Source organism: Canis lupus, chromosome 29 (assembly GCF_011100685.1).
Source record: "Canis lupus familiaris isolate Mischka breed German Shepherd chromosome 29, alternate assembly UU_Cfam_GSD_1.0, whole genome shotgun sequence".
Lineage (NCBI taxonomy): Eukaryota > Metazoa > Chordata > Mammalia > Carnivora > Canidae > Canis > Canis lupus.
The window spans coordinates 11,240,137-11,261,331 of NC_049250.1; the positions used below are offsets into that span (position 1 = coordinate 11,240,137).

Sequence of the window (21,195 nt, forward strand, 5' to 3'; positions counted from 1 at the left end):
CTCTCCGTAAATTTTTTTATATTATAGTAGGTCTTTGAAGACCGGTTTAGAGGAGATGAGATGATGAAAGAGTCTTTCAAATCCAAAGCAGCCCTGCCCACCCAGTGTCCTCCTCCCCCCACCCTGCCCTCCACTACCCTGCAAGTTGAACGGTTTGGGACTGTTTTGTGTCCTCTCTCCTTTCTGACACGTCCTGGTGTGCACTTTTCCTTCTCGTGTTGGTGGGGATGGCGCAGTCGCCAGAGGTGACACAGAGATGGGATAGAGCTGTTTTAAGTCAGTGCAAGTGAGACGATGCCTATAGGCACTGAGAAAGAACGCCCCCAGGGTGGTAACATGTGAAGGCCCAACCTTCCCCAACAAGACCTCAATCCCAATCACAAGGCCACAATCACATACTCGGGTGCTCTTCAACTTAATGCACTGTTTCCCCTCCTTCGCCCTCCTATAAGACTCCTATGTAAGACTCTAGTCTTGAGGCAGCCTGAGTGGCTCAGTCAGTTAAGCATCTACTTTCAGCTCAGGTCATGATCTCATGGTCCTGGGCTCCCTGCTCAGCAGGGAGTCTGCTTCTCTCTCTCTACCTCTGCCCTGGCCCCCCATTTGTGTTTGCACGTGCTCTCTCTCAAATAAATAAACAGAATCTTAAAAACAAAGACAAAAACAGACTCGAGTCTTTTTAATAAAAGGGATATCCTGAGATTTCAAAGGGACTTTCTTAAAGTGTAATTAAAGTAACATAGAGAAATACTTCCTCTATCTTCATTCTGTGAAGTATATGTATCACTCCTGTGAACTACACAGTGATTTCCAGTTCCTGAAATGGAACTGGGCATGGTACCTAGCCATGCTCAATCCCACGCTTCATTAAGGATATGGGTACTTGGGAACTGGGAAGGAAGACAGGCACTCCAGCATCCCCCCAAAATACACTGTCAAGTGTCACCAAAGTGCTGTTTCCTGGAGAGAACTGCAGGTCCTTACAGAAAGAGGTATCAACATAGCCTGGACCAACAGCAACATTGTCTGAAGTTCACCAACATGGATAGTCTCTGAGGTACCCAGCTATGGACTAAATGATGGGTGTAAAGAGAAGAACGGGAGGGAGACTCATCTTAAGGAGCTGTTTTAGTCAACGTCAACCACTATAATAAACTACCACAGATAGAGTGGCTTATACAGACATTTATTTCTCACAGTTCTGGAGGTTGGGTGACCCAAGATCTGATGCTGGCACAACTGATGTCTGGTGAGGACCCACTTCCTGGATGGTAGGGAGTCACCTTCTTGGTGAGTCCTCACATGCAACGAGCAGGGAGGAGCAAGCTCTATCTGGACTCTTATAAGGGCACTAATTCCATTCACAAGGATTCCACCCCTGTGACCTCATCTAACCCTAATTACATCCCAAAGGCCCCACCCTCTTAATACCATCATATTCAACATATTCATGGAGGGAGGGGTACTAACACTCTGGTCCATAACAGGAACCCAGAGGATCAGTGAGAAAGACACTGGAGACACTAAAAGTTACAATCCATGAGTGCCAAGGCAACAATCTGTCAAGCAGACTGGGCAAAAAGAAGAGAGAGAAATTAATTCTGCTTAGGGCAAGGACTCAGGAAAAGTCCCACAGAAGAAATGATACTTCAGGTAGGTATTGAAGAAAGAAAAGGAATTGACTAAGAAGGTAAGCAAGCAGTGAATTCTTAGACAAAAGAATGACTCTCTTAAAATTTCTGTTTCTTTCTCTCTCTCAAAATCAATCTCTCTCTCTCTCTCTCTCTCTCTCCTCCTCCTCCTCCTCCTCTCTCCCTCTCTTTCTCTCTCTTCTCTCCTCCCCTCTCCCTCTCTCCCTCTCCCTCTTCCTGTCCCTCTCCCTCTAATTGCCTGGGGTGATTCAAACCAATTTACCAATTTTAATCAGAGCTAAACTAGACTTTTCACTAATGTTGACATTTGTCTAAAAGTTACTGGTTTGCAGTTTATCATCTATTCATAGCATCTACAAAAATGACCTACTGAATTTGCAAAGGCAAATTTTTAGAACAGTAACAATATTGAAATGAAACTTAATAGTGTAGATTACCTTTATGACCAATCACCCTTGTGCATTCTCCAAACTCAACAAAGTCAATGGGAAGTGTCATCTGCTGCCCAAGCATACATTTCCTTAAGCATTTGTTATTTTAATATAAACTGGTAAAATTTAAATGCTGTGCTTCTACTTCTAAACTAAACCGTTCTCAGCAGATCGCTGAATACTGTACATGAACAATAAGATTTTCACAAGATGATTTGTTATTCTTACCTCCATGGGAAAAGCTTTGAAATTAACTGTGTGCTCAGAACCACGCTGGTTTTCTCTCCCCCAATGAAATCTAACTTCATACAGTTCAAATTCATGCCCTTGAGGCAATGGACCTCCTGATAGAACTGAAAAAAGAAAGTAAGTTCTGTTTAATTAAGAGAAAACATATTCAGCAGTACAGCATTCTCAACACGGAGGACATTTTCGGCCAGAAAGATCTCGTGAGCTCTATAGATTACATTTATGTGCCAAAATAAGAAACATATTCTAACTGTGGGATGCGTTTACACTGTCATATTGATACAGTAGAAGTTTAAAAGCTCTGAAATACTTGCTAATATTGCATACCATCAACCTCCTGTGTGTTACAGGTAAAGGAGTGGTCAGAAAACACACAGCACTTAATTCTCCCTGAGGCTTACACTTAGCACTGCTCAGGAGACAAGAACAGGGTCTGTGCCTCAGACTGACTGGTAATTTGCTATCAACCTATCATCGACCTATCAATAAATTAAATTTTGTTTATAGATCCCCCATGTGTACCATACTCTCAGTTTAGAGAATAAGTGTAAGCTAACAAAGTCACCCATGACAAGAATGCTTACACCAATACAATTTTTAGACAAAGAAATCACACTTAAAAAGCGATTTCCCACTTAGTACCCCAGAAATGCAAATGGAATAAAATTACAGTAAAATATTAACAATACTTAAAATGTTAACCTTTGGGGGAAAAAATGTTAACATTTTGTCCGACAGGGCCCTGTCTCGATTTCTTAATTCCGGATATGACCCAGAACTTTGTCCCAAACAAGAATAACTCTAAAGGATGATGAAAAATACATTTGTGTAAGAACCTGTCTTGAAGCAATAAAACACTTTCCTAAGTTAAACACTTGCCGATGTCAAGGAGAAAAACCTCCTTTATGACGGATGATCCACTTTGACACAAATAAACATTGTTTGTGTTCTTCCTACAAAAACTTCATTCCAAATGGCACCAGCTAAGAATTGTAAGTTCTTTTTAGCCAAGGAGCTGACAAAATTTATCTCCTCCCCCAAGAAGCAGTCTCTGAAAGAGATTAGCATTCGCACTTGGGCCACCAGTGTGGAGGAGGCAGTGGTACCCCAAGCCGAGCACTACCCAGAGGGACAGTCCGCCTGTCCATCCCTCTTCTAAACCTGAGAAGACTGGAAATTGGTGCAGCAATATTTATTTGATTGCCTGGTTCTTCATCTCATTCCTTGTTGCAAAAAGAATTTAAGGTTTCTTCTATCAAGTACCTGTCATACAGCCAGAAGACATAAATTAGAAGAGCAGAGGGAAAAGGCAGACAAGAGACAGAAACAGATGGAAAAGTGAAGTCCTTACAAAAAGTACCCTCCAAAAGTTTGGTTTGAAACTTTCTATCAACCCAAAGAAGAAAAATAGTACCAGCAGCAAAACACAATTAAAATTTTCCAAGGGTGTAAACCTCACATCTAAGCATAAAGGTAGTGAGACATGTGACTTTTAGGGTAATACTATCTCACACGATTTTTATGTTTTCTTAATGCTTGGTCTTATTTTAAGTTATACAACAAATCAGAGGGGTCAGGGGCACCTGGGTGGCACAGTCGGTTAAACACCCAACTCTTGGTTTCAGCTCAAGTAGTTGATCTCAGGGTCTTAACTTCGAGCTCTGCATCAGGCTTGGTGCTCAGTGCAGAGTCTGCTTGAGATTGTTCCTCTCCCTGCCCCTTCCGCTTGTATGCTCAGTCTCTCTCTAATAAATAAATAAATCTTAAAAAAAAATTGGAGGGGTCAGTCAGTCACCATCCCCACAGAACGGGGAGGAAATGTGGCTGGGATGGGCTAGGATGGACTTCAGGAGCCTGGAACTCCAATCTTCTGACTCACATCTCACACTTAGGACATGGAAGTTCAGATCTCCGTATCTGTGAGCAGATGAAAACCAGTGAGTTCTTTAAGCCTGGATTTCTAAATTACAGTCCCTCCTTTGAGTACTACACTTCATCCTATTTCCCAAAACAATAAAGGAAAAAAAAAGTAAATACATGGATCACACAGGTTTACAGATATCCCAAATTGCAGAGCAAAGGCATTGCATCTTCTCCAATAATCATCCATACGGTGGGTAAAATGCTTTTATTTCAACCAACATGCCACAGTTTGTGAATAACCTCAAAAATCACTCCTTTCCCCTGGCTGCCCAATGCTGGTCTTAAGAAAAACCAGGAAGGAAGTCTGGACTGTTCCCACTTCCAAAGGTGGAATGTACCCCACCTCCCAAACCAAAAAGAATAAATGGGAAAAAGCTTCTTATACATCCCATGCCACACCCCAGCCTGCATCATCAGAACTCGAAAACACACCCCTCCGCATGGCAGCCAGGCCTGACCTGGGGCTTGGGGGCCGGTTGTCCAACACTCTACTTTCAAAAGAAGTTGGAAACTGTCTTAGAGGAGGCTGAGCTCCACATTACTGAGGAAAGAGAAAGGAGAGCATTGTGAAATGAAGCACATGTTAAATGGGAAAGAGGATTTTAAAAATCTTTGCCCCAAACCTCTTTGTAGGGTGCACACACACACAAGCACACAGTATTTCTGAGCTGTTAGAGAGCTGTCTACCAACACCTTCCTATAGAGATGGAGGAAAATGACCTTAACAGTGATTTCAGGAAACCAAAATACAACCCCTATTTGACTGGTGCCCAATATTTCTTTCCCAGGAATGAAGCCTTCAGTATAGAACTTGAGGACCGAGCTGATATATTCACTGCCCTAGAAACTCAAACTGGACCGATCTGTGTGTTGACAGGAAGCAGTGCCAGGCCCATTGGGTTTCCTGTACTCATCCTTTCAACTAATATTTCTATACCAGGTACCGTATTAAATGTGTAAGATACACTGAATTTGATAAAACCAACAAAATTCACTAGCCTTATGGATCTTACATTCTATTAGAGTGAAATGAAAATTCGCACATTTATGAAGATCAAGGTTTTGCTGAGCTGTATTTGGTCACTACCTGGCAGATTTGTCAGCCATAATGCCATTATGTTTAATAAAATTATAATGAAATAAGATCCTCACGGGTCTTACCCTCTGTCGGGTTGAAAATAAACACAAAGAAGGCAAGCATTTTGCCTAGGCCTGGTCCGCAGGGAGAGGTGACAAAGATGCAGCCAGCAATCAAGGCTCTAGGTACCTTTCCCTTTGCTGCAGATGCACACTCCAAAGTTAAACCACACCGAAATCGCAAGGCTGTACAAAGCCATAAAAAATAACAAAATACTGAATTCAAAATTTTATGAGGTGCCAGCTAAAAGCATTACCTGTTCATCTCCCAAGAATGATTGCATTTATAGACCTAAAATAAATAGCAGCTCTGTTTTACCCTTTTGGCAACATCCTCTTAAAGTATTATTCTCCCTTTTCACAGCTTATTTTTTTATAGGGAAACAACTAATACTAAAAGGGGTACAACTTTTCCTACATTTATGAGTATCAAATTTTGCTGAGTGATATTTTGTCACCATGTGGCAGGTTTATTAATTGTGATGTCATTGTGTTCAATAAAATTACAATGAAACTCCCACTGATGACAACGCCACATTTCCTTAGAATAACACACTTGTGAAAAGAATATAAAATAAACTGATGCCACTGCCACTGCCTGCACTTTCTTTAATGTTCTTTAATAGGCATGGCTATTATGCTTGTACATATAAAAAGAGCTCCTTTCAAAAGCCTCTGAAAAATCTGAGAACCCCATAGACACAAAATACACGCATTACCTAAATCTAGCTAAGCTTCCACAAGCCTTTGCCGAAAACAAATTTGCCAGGTAGTTCGAAGGCTGCTGATCAAGGCTTATTCCCCTCATTTAATTTGAGTCCAACACACATTTTAAGATAGACTCCATGCCCAGCCCTGTGCTGTCCACCAAGGATTTTTGTAAAAAGAAGGACACAGTCTCTGTGTTGGCAGGGCATTCTCAGTGCTTAAGAAACTTAATACTGTAGTTTAAACAGATTACATTGGGAGCAGTAAGGGAAAGTGCCAAGGAACCAGGAGGGCACCCAGCAAGGGCCATGCCAAAACCAAGGGGGCATTGGAAAGTCAGAGAGGACTTTCTGGGAGGAGATAACTAAGCAGAGCTTGGAAAAGTAAGCTAAGAGAAGTGATTAAGTACAATCATCACAGAAAGAAGGGGCTGAGAAAGGCCTGAGTGTGCTTCAGGAAAATAAAGGTAGGCTTTGAGATGTGAGCACCAAGATAAAGGACTTGTAGGCTATGCCTAAAAGCTGGAGTTTATTACACAGGGAATCACCAATAGCTTTTAATCAGACAACTGATATTTTTTGCATTTTAAAATATTATTCCCATATCTTCATGGACAGTGGACCATCAAAGGGCAAGCCTAACTGGTTGGCTGTCATAACCCAGGCATGGATGGTAAGGCCAGGAGACAGAGTCCTCCAGAGCCATGTCTCCGACATGGAGGGAAACTGTTATTGGTCTGATGTGTCCCCTAAATGATCTAAAGACCCAAACAGGTCATTCTTGATGGATCTAAAGATTTTATAACCTCAGTTTAACTTTTAAGGAATCCAAAATGTATTCATAAAACATTCTAAAAGTAGTATAAATTAGTCCTTCTAAAAAAGCATTTGAGATCTTAAAAGCAGAAATCAATTGTTTTACTGTCTTTAGTTTTTAACATACAGTTTCATTTCATATTGAAGAACAAATATCATCAACTCCTCCCCAAGAGCATGGGGAGGAGGCCAGTTAGCCTGAGTCTATATACACAAAGTGAAGCAGATTAAGGCACTTGTCCAAGGAATGCAAGACCCCCAAAGTTAGCTAATAATAAGGACAATCATAAAGAAATTCAACCCTGATATCTCATATAAATAAGCAATACAGAGCTACTTCCTAAGTGAAAATAATTTTAAGATATTTTTTACTTCATCTTAAAATCAGCAAGGCTATTAAGAAGCACTATAAAAAGTTGTCACGTTTTGGAAAAAAAAAAGGTATGATTAATAATAAAAGTAATCTAGCCTAAATTTAATATTGAGAATTATAAAAGACCCAGAAGTAAAATTGTCTAATTAGGGTTTCTATAATAAGTCACAGTGAAGGGCACAAATGACCTATCCTGATTAGCAATTTCTCCCATTCTGATGGGTCCATTAAAAATGGCATTACCCTTAACACACTGATGGTAGTCATATGGAATGACATTCCATTGCAGAAGCTTGGCCAGTCTCACACTTTCTCGTGACTTAAGTATCGAAACCACTCAGACTAGAAATCTATAGTTATAGCTTTATATTTAAGCTATTCTTTATACCACTATTATTTATACCACTGTAATAATGTTTGATTTTTTTTAATGATAGTCACACAGAGAGAGAGAGAGAGGCAGAGACACAGGCAGAGGGAGAAGCAGGCTCCATGCACCGGGAGCCCGACGTGGGACTCGATCTCGGGTCTCCAGGATCGCGCCCTAGGCCAAAGGCAGGCGCCAAACCACTGTGCCACCCAGGGATCCCAATATGTTTGATTTTTATTTGAACACTTAATGTTGAGATTGCAGTGGTACAGCGATTCACATCTTGCAGAGAAAGCAAATAATTTGGCAGCCTTCATAACATTTCTCCATACTCAAGGAGACACCGGCACCTGGAATGTGATGCTTGGCTCAACTCCATGTTAAGAGGCATTCTTCACCTTGAAATATGTTCAGAGCAGAGGGTGAAGCACAGTGACAGGATGGTTCCGGTCACAGGGGCTCCACCCCAGTGCATCCCTCCAATGGTTTCCTCCTCTCCCCTGTTCCACATAACCAATCACTGACTTCCTGTGGATAGCATCTCAGAAGTCTCACTGTGTCATCCCTGCCTTTCCACAGCACTGCCAACACAACAGCTCCCACTCTCTCCCAGATCCCACCTTATTCAGTAAGGCCAGGTTAATTTTCCTAAAACAACATATTTTACAGGAGGAAAAAAAGAAAGGTTATACCTTTCAGACTTGATTCAAGATCCCTCATGAGTTTGCTCCAACACAACCTCTCCATTTAAACTTTGTGTAACATGAATCAATCTTTTCTTCCAGATATACCTCAGGATTCACTTTTCCTCATCCAATGTTTAGACCTTCCCATATTTGTGTCTTTCTTGCTTATTGCCCTCTCTTCCCATATATTCCAATATTTCCAATCCAAATACTCTTCACTCTTCGGTGATCACTGCAAATGCTACTTCCTCTGTCAATCCTCCCCTAATAATGTCACCCAAAAATAATCTCTTCCCGTACACTTATCTTTCATAGTACACCACTGTAACCTTCTTGAGGGCAGGTTGTGGGCCTGATTTCTATTTACCTGATTCCAAAGCCAGTAACACCTTACAGGAGGTAAAACAAAGATTGCCAACTGAATCTTGCAAGCCAAAGAAAACCAGTAAAAAGAGCCAATGAGCATTTCTAAGTGAAAGAAGTCAATGTATGCTTCCAACTATATGACATTCTGAAAAATATCAAACTATGGTGATAGTAAACAGATCAGTGATTGCCAGGAGATGGAGAGGAAAGAAGAACCGATGAGCACAGAGAATTTTTAAGATGATGAAACTATTCTGTAGGACAGTATAATGGTGAAGACATGTCATTACCCATTTGTTGAAGCCCATAGGATGTACAACACCAAGAGTGAACACTGATGTAAACTGTAAGTTTTAGGTGACAATGATGAGTCAACACAGGTTCATCAACTGTAACAAATGTACCACTCTGATTAGATTCTTTTGCCTGTGGCTCAACAATCAGAATGCTGAGAGCCAGGTGTGAGGCACCATATCTCTTTCTCCAGAAAAATGGATAAACCTACAAAAGTTCCTTCTACAACATGGCCAGATTACATAATCACGTTACTGTGACATCCACCAGACCTCAATCCCTGCCCAGGTGCACAGAGCCTCTAATCCAATTTTTAGACCCATTCCTAAATATGAACAAAGAGCCAAAGATAAGCAGACATTTGAAAAGAATAGAAGAAAAAACCAGAATAAACAGAGACATAAAGAGAAAAGAAAAAAAGCAATACAGAAAAGAATGGAGAAAGAGTCTGCATTTATGAAATAAATACCAGAAGCTGTACTTGAAAAACTAAAAAAAGAAAAAAAAAAAAAAAAAGAAAAACCATAGAATAAGCACAACTTTTTTAGAAGTTAAAAATGTAAAAGCAGAAAATAAAAGTTTAATAGAAAGAAGCTAAGGAAATCTACCAGGAAGTAGAACAAAAAGACAAAAATCGGAGCTATAAAAGAAGAAAAAAAAGGAAAAACAGAAAACTATCAATAAAATAATGCTAGAAAATTTCTAAGAAATGGAAGACACAATTTTCCTGAGGAAAAGGCCCACTAATCACCCAGCACAGAGCCATATTAGGTATCCAAACATTAGCCCTCACATGCCTTTCTTCTCAGTGAATTACTTCAAGATGGATTATAGAAGGGAATAAACCAAGAAATTCCCTGAAATGAGGGATTAACCTCAAGAGTGGCTGCACAGCATCCAGGAAACATGTGACTGGACTCGAGAGACAAGCAAAGGGACTTCCCAGGCATAAGGTCCAGGGAGCTGCAGGTGATAGGGCTATTGGGCAGGCCTAGAGATCAAAGGGAGAGGCCTCCAGAGGGAGGTGGGAAGGACCAAGCAAAGGAAGGGAAGGGCTTCTCCACGTAGCTCTGCCATCTGTCAGAGTCTGGAAATAAAATCATGATAGATAAATAAGAAATTAAATAAAAATGCATTCACTCCAGAGAAGAAAAACTCCATGTCATTTAATAAAGGCAGTAGAATATAGTCCCAGCTGGAAACAACAGCTATGTCATCATAATGATAAAAGTACTATTAATTTAAATAAAAATTGTCATTTAAGTATACAGGGACAAGAGAGGCAAAACCACAGTGGGGGAAGGTAATAAGAGAACCAGCCTAATTTTCCATAGCAAGGAGTTATGACATTTAGATACCCTATATGTCAGACATAACAGTATGAACATATCCATAAGGGATGGAGACAGGAGAAACAGCTCAGAGTTGAAAGTGGTTGTCACCAGTGCAAAAAGTTTTTTTTTGGGGGGGGTGGGTAGGAGATGGGGGTGGGGCCTAACCAGGATAGAAAGAAACATATAGATAGTACTTACCAGTCAACTATTTAAATTGTGTTTATATTCTATTTTGATAAAATTAACACTTGAATTAAATAAATGAAGGGCAGGATATTCAGGGCTTGCAGACTACTCCTTTGAGAAGCTTAAATATCCTAGGAAAATAAATGGTCCAGACACGGTATTTTTTGTTACTCATTTTTTAAGTTTGAGAAATACTGAAAAGGTGGAAACAACAAAGAAGAAATTATTCCAGCAGCATGAGGGAGACAGGACATCTAAAGGGGCAAGCTGTCTAAGGAGGCAGGAGTAAGGTGTCTGGAACATGTGTATCCAAGTTAGGCTGAGACAGACAAGAGACCTCTTCCCTACTGGTCAGGGGTGGAGGATAGAGGAGACTGCAAGGGAAAACCATATGATCAGAGAGTCGAGGCACTGCTAGATAGTCTGTTTTGGGGATGAGAGAGGGGGCCGAGGAAAATCATGAATGTTTGAGAAGGTACCAGAAGGAAATGTTAAATTCAAGTTGGTCGAGTTAATTGGATCCTAGTGCAGAGAGTATTTGTACTCAGTCATTCCTCCATGCTTCCATATTTCATAACATTTTCATAACATATTTACACTAGTATTTTAAAGGATTGTATTTTCACTAAACTATGACTCCTCAAGAATAGTCTTGTGCATTTGTATGCAACCAATACCCACTCACCATGGTGCCTGATGTGAAATGCATTTTTGTTTTATAGATACATAAATGTTTATTTCCAGAAATACAAAGGCATGTCAACACAACAGTACACATATATTACATCAATATGCTTTTTATAAGCCAAGACAGCCAATATTTAATAATTTAACTATATAGTTTAAAATAAAGCATAATGGTCCCTGACTGATAGCTCCCCCACAAAAAAAAAAAAAAAAAAAAAATCTTATTTGAGTTCAAATTTACAACTGAACGGGTCTCTCTCTCTCTTTGACTCCATAGAGTAACACCTAGAATCTGTTTTGGATGATGCTCATACTTTGACTAAACTCAGAACATCAGGGAAGACTACATGATTCTATGACTAGCTTCGTGGATTCTAAATTAAAGTTCAGGAACATTCACAATGAATTTTGTAAGAAAAATTCCATAGTTGGAAATCAATGACTACTCTGTTTCAAATAATAAACCTAAAGATTTTATGGTTTGAAATATCAAGTCATTGATTCAGAATTAATTTAAGCATAGGTGATCTCTGGTTCAATTAGTACTTTCTAGTATTTCAACATACTCTAATTTTATATTCTGTCCAAGAGAGAAATCCCACAATTCACTAAGTATAACATTAATTCTAATTTTTAAAAAATTCTTCTTTCTTCTCCTCTACATTTATGCCAATTTCCAACACCTTTTCCACAAAACATTTCAAATCCATCTCAAACAGGCTCAAAGGAGAGGAGAGCTAAAAATAAATAAATACTAATATGAGTTCTGTTGGCCATTTAAATCTTTAACCAAGTTTAGAGGAGATTTTTGATTGCTATTAGTTAAAATTCTTCTTGCCACGTTAATACAGTAAAGAAAATTAATTTGAGAAGTCTATCTGGAATGCCAGATTATGTCCGTAAATCCTGATCTTTAGTTTCACAAAGTAGTGAAACAGAACATTATCATTTTCTGAATGAATTAAACTAATCAACAGTTTAGGACAAAATACAGATTAGTACATTCGCATATACTTTTCCTCAAATCCCACAAAGTTTAAGTTGATCAACTAAGGTTGTTCCAGCAACATCATATAACACAGAACCACCAAACTACCACCGTCGTAATTTCATCCTTTTATCCTTTCAAAAATGTTTTAGAAATTAATTCCAAAAAATGCACCTTATAGTACATTAAGCTATCCTGATATTGGTACCATGTTTATTCTACCTTTAAAGTCATACAAGCCAAATCAATTCAACAGCTCCAGGAGGACTTCTAATTTACAAAGACATGCAAAAGCATCTTCTAATATACCTGATTTTGACTTCAGGATAACCTGAATGGTATGTCCATCGTTGGTGACTTCGCAGTCTCGGCACACCACATAATTTGGGGAAAGGCGGACATCCAGCAGTGAGGGGTCATATCTAGCTTCTCTTGAGTTTAAGTTAATGGGAGACTGGTATTCCCCATTAGCATCAGGAAACACCAAGCCCCACTCAACACCTAAGCACAAAATGAAGCAAATTTAGAACAGGTTTTAGAAAGTTCCAGTAAAGTTTAACATGTAGAAGCTAGTTTAGACACTGTTTATGATCCTTGACATTGTTAAAAGTTGTGACTATTGTCTGTTTATAGATGAAATGTGCCAAATGGGTATGAATTTCTGCATTCATATTTTCAGCGATCTAGTACCATATACAAAATCGTGTACTAACAAAATATTCCATTCGTATTTGTCCACGTGGACGTAATAATTTACGACCCTGGGAAATTTAGGTCATCTTTAAGGGCTCAAAAAAGAATTCATAGTTCCACAACAATTTCCTCTGCTCGTTCGTTCAACTACTGGGAAATAGCTGAAACTCTGAATTTGCTTGATAAGAGCCAAAAACCGTAAATCTGTGGCTAGTGCATAAACACCTCTTATCAGAGATGCAAATTTTGAAGCGGGTCTATGCATATGTACGCACACCGATATGTTCTTGAAGCGTGTACGTATATCCTCTTGCCATATTTTATGACTAAAGTCATAAATTCCACATTCGTGCCTGCAGCAGCACCAGGGGCCAAATCTCTCAGGAGTCCTACATCGCCCGGGGTAAATGGAGCCCAGAGAACTTTTTAAGAGTCACCCCCCTCGGGCCAACCCCACTGATGCAGCTTGCGATTCAGGACTCCTCTGGAAGCGGAGCGTCGCCAGCATCCTCGGCCCGGAGCCGCGGCCGCAGTCACCCCGGGCGCCCAAAGGTGCGGGCGAAACGCGACGCCGCCTCCGGGGCCCTCGGTGCGGGGCCGGCCCCGAGCTCGCGGCAAGGCCGGGCTCCCGGGGCGAACCGCCGCCTGCGATCCCCCACGGGCCGGGCGGGGCCGGGGGCGCACGTGGGGAGCAGGGGCGCGGCGGCGCACGGAGCGGGGGAGCCGCGGGGACCCCGCCACCCCGCCTGCCGCGGCCGGTTACCTTCCTCGTAGCCCCACTCCACCCCCTCCTCCTCCTCCTCTTCATCCTCCTCCTTCTCCGGGAAGGCGACGGAATCCTCGATGAAGCTCAGGTCAGCCATGGGCAGGCCGAGGGTCCCCGGGGCGCCCCCGCGGGGAAGCGTGCAGGGCTGGGGGTGCGCGCGGGCGGGGCGCGCCGAGCGGAGCCGCGGGACAGCGCGGGCGGGGCGGGGGGCCGGGGCCGGGGGGCTCGGGGCGGGGGCTCGGGGCGGGGGGCTCGGGGCGGGGGGCTCGGGGCGGGGGCGCGTCCCGACTCCCGGGGAGCGCGAGCCGAGCCGCGGCGCGGGCAGCGGCGGCCGCGGCTTATAAACCCGGCCGGGGCGTGTCTGGCGCGGGAGGACCCGCCCCTGCGCTCGGCGGCCCCCGCGCGGGGCTGCACCGGGGGGAGCGGCCCCGGGCTACCGGCTACCCCGGCCCGGGAGCGCCCCGCTGCCCGCTGCCCGCTGCCCGCTGCCCGCTCCCGGCTCACCTGCCCCGAGTCGCCCGCCGCCCGCCCCCAGGACCCCGGTGCGCGGGCCCTCGACCCGGGGCTTGCCACCTTATCTGCTTTCGGCTTTACTGCAGGAAATACAAAAAAAAAAAAAAAAAAAAGCCGACGGGCGAGTCCGCGGGGAGAGAGATTCATTGCCACGGGTAGGAGAAAAGAGAGGGCTGGAAGGACCCCGTAAGTTTTCCACTCTGGATTTTTATCACTGGCTACTTACTTTATAATTCGTCCTTAGAGGACAGTGGAAAGGAGCATGGAAAAATTTCCCAGAAACTTGTCCTTCCTAAAACATGTAAGACAAAATTGTTTTAGAGAAGTAGATACTATTTGGGTTTTGGCTTTTTGGATTTTTTTTTTCCGTAAAAAAAAATTTTGTTTTTTTTTTTACCTGAAAAGCAAGAGGAGTGGAAAGCAAAACAGAAAGGGCGTTTGGTTTTAGTTGCGGAGTCTGGGTGCTGCTGCAGGCACAGCTTGCTGTGTACACAGTTCCCAAAGGCCTAGTGAAATCGTGTAAATAATGAAATGCACACATTGCATAACAAACAGGAACTTTCCTGATCAAAGAGGTCGCATTGTTACCTCTTAAACATGTACCCAGTGACTTAATGCCTTCTGCCCCCTGTTTCAATGCGTTTTAAAAGCCCCAAGCTGAAAACCCCTGAGCAAGTTTACTCTGCATTTTTAGAAGGTGTATATATGTAATAAGCTCAGATTTGGACCTTAAGCGAAATTTGTTTTTATATGCTCCGTGCACGCACCAAAATGTCTGTTAGCAGTTCGAATAGCCAGTTCCTAAATCACACCATCTGTATGAATGCTTAAATCCTTATAGAAGGATGGAGATTCTCCTCCTGGGGATTTTTAGGTTCTGTGCTCCTAATCTTCACTGCCTGCTCAGCCCTCCACTTTTTAAAAAAGCCACCTAACAGGTTATTAGAAATTAGCCCAGAAAGAGAGTTGGGATTGAAGGGGGAGGGCGGGGGGCAGCTCAAATCACTCAATTCTGACACTTTCTGGAACATTCAGCAAAATAGATGAAAACTATTGGTCAGCTTTAGCTTTGAGGGTTCGAAGCATTCATTAAAAAAAAAATGTTTCCCCTTAAGATAGAGACTAGAAAGTCTACCATTATGAGGACTTGAGCCACAGTCTAAGGGAGATGAAATTCATTCTTCACTCACTGCCTTTTGGGTGTTGTTTAGTGGATACCCTCTCTCCTCTGCTCCCTAATAAGCCTGAGATTGACAGAAGGGTAAGTCTACCCTAAAGCTATCATTTTTAAAAGTAATAAGCACTACCCAAAGTATTAACCATTTTTATTGAAGTTCTTCTAAAAGGAACATTTCACTTTTCCCATTGTTGAAAACTTTTTCACAATCTTGAAATGTTCATTAAAGTCTCTTTCTAGAAGGATATTCACACATGAATCAAATGCTGCAGCTAATGGAATCTGTAGAAAATAATAAAATCATTTTGCCACCCTGAGCTCATAAGCGATGTCCATTCCGCTCTGCCCAAACATGCATAGATGCCAAACTGCAACCATTGTGTGACCACCAATTTCATTTAAAATATCACATGAATTATAGAGATGTTTACCAAACCAGAGGATAGCAAAATTACCCTGGCAAAAAAACTCACCGTTCCATGAGTAAATGGTGTGCCATGTTTATAGCAGACAGGCAGAAAGATTGAATTATCAATATTGAATTTTGCAGCTAATGGGCCATTTTGTATATAGCCAACAATATATCACTATTCATAAATTCAGTTAACTACTAGACAAACATATGTTTACCCATATTTGTTCTTTCTAAATTATTCACCATCATGTGTATAATGTAGCTCCCCACTGTAAGGCTAGGATATCCTACCCAGCAACATATGAACCATTCCACTATGCATCCAAGTATTCAATTAACAGCCTTAATTGCTTTGAGACTGTGTGCTTCAGATTTCTGCTAATTAACAGCACCTTAAGACCTTCTCTTCTCAGGTCCCTGTACTATATTATCACTAAAGATGGAATTTCTATTTCTAGTTATTATAAGGTATCTGTTGCTATAAAACCTAAACACACAGACCGAAGATATAGGCCAATTCTTTGATTTATAAACTAGAACAAGCACACCTAAATCTAATATCAGAGAATCTAAAAATATTCGTGCTCTATATTATGAACACAAGTACTCCACATATCCCTGTATGTAATTTTTAAGATATTTCAACCTAATATCATATTCAATTCCTTAAATTCACTTTATATTGCTCACTTTTAGTGTTTGCCTAACTGAGGTCAAACCACATCAGCAGAGGGATACTAAGAAAATAGAAATACCTAAAAGGGACAGACTGATCTAGATGTCACAGGGACAAAGAGACACTAAGATTGCTCCCCAGCACCCCTAACTTACACACCTCTCTCCTCCCGATCTTTTCCCAACCTTATGAAGGCTTTCTTGTGTTGGTGAGTTTCGGCCCTACAGTAGTCATGAACAATTATTATTTTCTTCTTGTGTGCATCTTATGCTCTGGGAGGACCTCAAGGACAGAGCTAATATATGTATGTCAAATGGCTTCTAACCAGATTGCAAATTTCTAAATTTCAACAATGAACTATATTCCTTCACATGCAGTGCTCTGCATTGTGCACTGTGGGAGACCCCCAAAATGAATAACACCCCTTCTGGCTGCAAGGAATTCACATTTCTCTTGGGATTGGGAAGGGGGGAGTCAATAAGTAACTATAATAAAGGCAATGTGGTTAATAGAGATGCAAGCACCATTACGTCTAAGGAAGATGCAGTTCATACAGATGGGAATGATCAAGAAAAGTTTCTTGGAAAAGATGACTTTTAAGGCAAATGCAAAAGGATGAGTAGGATTTAGAGGCCAGTGAATGAGCAAACAGCATTTCGAGCACAAGTAATGATGCCAAATCATGGAAGTGTGCTCACTGTGGATCCATTTCTCCACAAAGTACCTCCATGACCTGCCAAAACTAACCTAGATTATTCAAAAAACACATGGGCTTCAGTGGGATTATGTCTGAACTAAGACATTTCTTTGGTTTTGTTTGTTAGTCTGATTTTTGTTTTGTCAGTAAACACATTGTTAACCTTAAAAACAAAGCAGTCAGCAATTTTTACAGGAAAAATAGATTTACTCAGGAATATCAGAGAACTGCAATTCAGAACATGTAAACTACAGCAAACCATAGACAAATCCAACACATAAAGGAGAGGGATATTATTTTATGGAGAAGAAGGAGGTTGGCAGGGGTCGTTCATCAGAGAAAAGCAAGAGTTCAGGGTGATAATGGTTTCTCATTAGCAGAGTTGCAGGGGTGGCTTATTTTTTGTAGGAGGTACAATGGACATCATTCTCTATTGGGAGGGGATTAATTAATAATTATTTGCTGCTGACAATTCTTCCTATTACAGAGGTTTGAGAGATTAGGCTCCCTCTGCTGTCTCCCCCTCCGGCCTCCCAACTCCATCTGAGTGAGGTTTCCCTTTATTAAATTTCACAATGTCAAAATTTTCATTATGTACATTTTGATTTCTGAAGCTTTCAAGCTTTGCTTATAAGGCAAGACATTCTGATTCTTTTGTATTTTTTTTTCTTATCAGATGATCTGGTCTCATACTTTGCCTGCTTAAAGTTTTGTTTATGAATCTACTTTGGTTTGACCTCTTCTCGGGCTTTGTCTTCCGAACACCAGCTTTTAGTTTTCAGGCTTGGTACAGCTGTAACAGATTGGTTTTATGTTCCTGCCATTTGCTACCCCTCTCTTCGAGATCATACTTCACTGACTGACCATAGGACCCACTTTGATCAACTAAATATGGGTAGCTATGCACAAACCACTTCTTTAAAAAAAAAAAAAAAAAGATTTATTTATTTATACATAAGAGACAGAGAGAGAGAGACACAGAGAGAGAGGCAGAGACATAGGCAGAGGGAGAAGCAGGCTCCTTGCAGGAGCCAGATGCAGGACTCGATCCTGGACTCCAGGATCACGACCTGAGCCCAAGGCCCAACTGCTGAGCCACCCAGGCATCTCCCCCGCAACACAAGCCACTTATAATAGAAGCCTCAGGAGTTGTCATGTGGTTCTGCCATCATTATTTGTTCCTCTGTCCCCAGATTACACAGTCCAAGAAAAGCACTGCTTCTTCAGTCAGTGTGGATCCTGGCATGAAGAAGACTCCTTGATCCAGAGCCACAGGCAACCAGGAGTTGACATGTCAATGAGAAGTTTGGTTTTGTTTGTTTGTTTTAATTTATTTATTCATAGAGACACAGAGAGAGGCAGAGACACAGACAGAGGAGAAGCAGGCTCCATGCAGGGAGCCTGACTTGGGACTCGACCCCGGGACTCCAGGATCAAGCCCTGGGCCGAAGGCGGCGCTAAACCGCGGAGCCACCCGGGCTGCCCAGTAAGGCTTTGTTTTATAACCTGCTGAAATTTTGGGATCGTCTGTTAAAGCAGCATAACCTAGTACAACCTAGCTGTTACAGTAGCTCATCAGGTAAAGGCCAGTTCAAGGGTAATTTTCATTTCCTCAAGTGCTTTTTTCATCTGTCTTTTTCTTCAGCTTAAAAGTACCTCTCTGGCCTGCAAGGAAATGAACAGTCTTAGGCAAGGCCCTTATCCTACCTCGTGAAGTTTTTAGAAGCCCTTGTGCTAGGTAGGATCCTCACAGCCTTACCACAGGGCGAGAAAGCCCTTATCCATCAGAAATCCCCGTCTGCTCTAAGTAAACACGTGCCAAAACTCTCTTCACTTCTCTGAGATCATACCACTTATGCACGGGGCCCTACATCTAGCACCAAAATGACAAAGGCTGCCATTGGAACATGGGATCATTATAGTGAGGCTTCTTAAATCTACTTTTATTAGGAACCAAAACCTCTAGAGGACCTTCCTAGTATTCTGACAAATGAAACCCACTCTCAAGTGATTAAAGTGCTTCCACATACCAGGTACAGATCTCTAGTGCCAAAATTAAGACCGTGTTTGAAAAATGCATTTTATAGTCATCCCCTCCAATCGACAATGAGCAAAGGATTCCTCTTATCCCTCTTTGTATCCCCCACATAACACATGGTAGGCACTTAGGAATTAGTTTCCCTGTGCCAGCAGCCATATGGTGACCTGATTAGCCTTTATAAATATATTAGTGCAATAAAAATTATGATTACCAAGATAGAAGCTTTCAGGGTGCAGTGAGACCAACAAAAAAGAGGGAGTGATCAAGTTTACTTGGTGGCAGGTGTGTCAATAGGGGCTTCATTAAGGAAGTGACATATAAACGGTTTTGAAAGATAAGTGCTCTTTTGCCCACAGAAGGCAGGAGGCAAGGAGGGGAAAAGGACGTACTAGTCAAAAGGAAAAACAACAAAAACTCAACTACAGAAGCCAGTGTGGCTTCAACTTTTCTTCTTCTGTGGTGTTAGTAGTAGGTTTTCGGGAAGCCTGGGTGGCTCAGCAGTTGGTGCCTGGCTTGGGCTCAGGTCATGATCCCAAGATCTGGGGTCGAGTCCCACATCGGGCTTCCTGCGAGGAACCTGCTTCTCCCTCTGCCTGTGTCTCTTCCTCAATCTCTCAGTCTGTGTCTCTCAGAAATAAGTAAATAAATCTTGGGGGGAAAAAATAGTAGGTTTTCTATGGTATTACCAAAAATGTAAAATGTCACATTCAAATAATGTCTATGTTTGTGTTAGTGATCTCTTATTTAAAAAGCCTCAAAATAATCTCATGACAGAAAATGAAATACACAGTAGATAATATGCTTAAGTGAGGACATAGTATTGACAGAACAACACTAAAAATGTATTGAGCCCTCTTTGGCATAACAAGGAAATACAGTGGCCAAGTTAGAACAGTGCCTTGGCCACACCCATACTTTAGTTCCCACAGCAACTAGACTACCTCTCTCTGCCTTGCAGCATGCCATTTAGCTGTAGAAGATAGAAGGATGCCTGTTAGGCAAGATGACAAACAAATTCACAGGAAAGAAATAATTTGAGCACTGTGGTTGTCTCCAAAGATGGCAGCCACAATTCTTACTCACCTGTAGGCACAGGCCACTCTTCCATTCTAGGAGGAGGCTCTTTCCCCTCCCCTTAAATCAGAGCTGGCTTCGTGACCTGCTTTGTCCAACAGACTGTTGGTAGAGTGACCCTGTGCAATTTGGGACTTAGCCTTAAGGAGGGCTGGCCAATTCCTCTTTTGCTCTCAGAAACCAGTGGTCACAGATGAAAGCCTACTGCCTTGAGCCCACCATCCTGCGAGGAAGAGCAAGGTAGGCAGGTCATGATGGGTGGAGGAGCAGAGAGGCCCAGGCACATGCATAAAGCCCTTTGGGACCTTCCAACCAGCTTAGCTACCAGCTGAATGCAGCCAAGTGAGTGACCCCAACTGATACTATGTGTAGCAGAAAGACCCTGCCTGTATTTCTGACTCAGAGAACTGTGAGAAATCATAAATCATTGTTGTAATCCAGGAAGCTCTGTAGTGGTTTATTTAGCAGCATGGATAACCGAGACAAGCACTTGGCGATGTAGCAGATACTTTGTAAAGCATGCATGTCCCATGGTGTCCATTTGCTCACTTTCTCAGAAGAGTTTCAATATCATCTCATTTTCAGGTGAGAAAACAAAAGGCTCAGACTTGTCTGTAGCCACAGAGGTGGTGAGCGACCTGAGGTCTGTCTCAAAAACCTATGCTCTGAGCTGCCAAATTAACTCCTTTAGACTTGGTGAACTCAGCTAATTTGCCCCATCACCATTACTGAAAACATGAGTTGTAGGAACTGTTAAGAATCAAACACCAACTGAAGTGCACACTCCAGCCATGTTGCAGCCTGCCTCTGAGAAAACTGGGAGATATGCTGGACCAGTCTTGGCAGCTGGGGTCAGGAGGGTTCAAAACAAGAGCAAAGGGGATCCCTGGGTGGCTCAGCGGTTTCGCGCCTGCCTTTGGCCCAGGGCGCGATCCTGGAGTCTC

General features: G+C 42.1%; 1 protein-coding gene across 1 annotated transcript in view; it reads right to left on the reverse strand.

The window, feature by feature from the left end:
* CA8 (carbonic anhydrase 8) overlaps positions 1-13,808 on the reverse strand; it is an 86,360-nt gene extending 72,552 nt beyond the window's left edge. The window contains exons 1-3 of the mRNA XM_038579375.1: positions 13,656-13,808; positions 12,509-12,700; positions 2,312-2,436 (exon numbers count right to left, since the gene is read on the reverse strand). Of these exons, the coding sequence (XP_038435303.1) occupies positions 2,312-2,436; positions 12,509-12,700; positions 13,656-13,755 (417 nt within the window). The 5' untranslated portion in view covers positions 13,756-13,808. The remainder of the gene's footprint in view (positions 1-2,311; positions 2,437-12,508; positions 12,701-13,655) is intronic.
* Between the last annotated feature and the right edge of the window lie 7,387 nt (positions 13,809-21,195).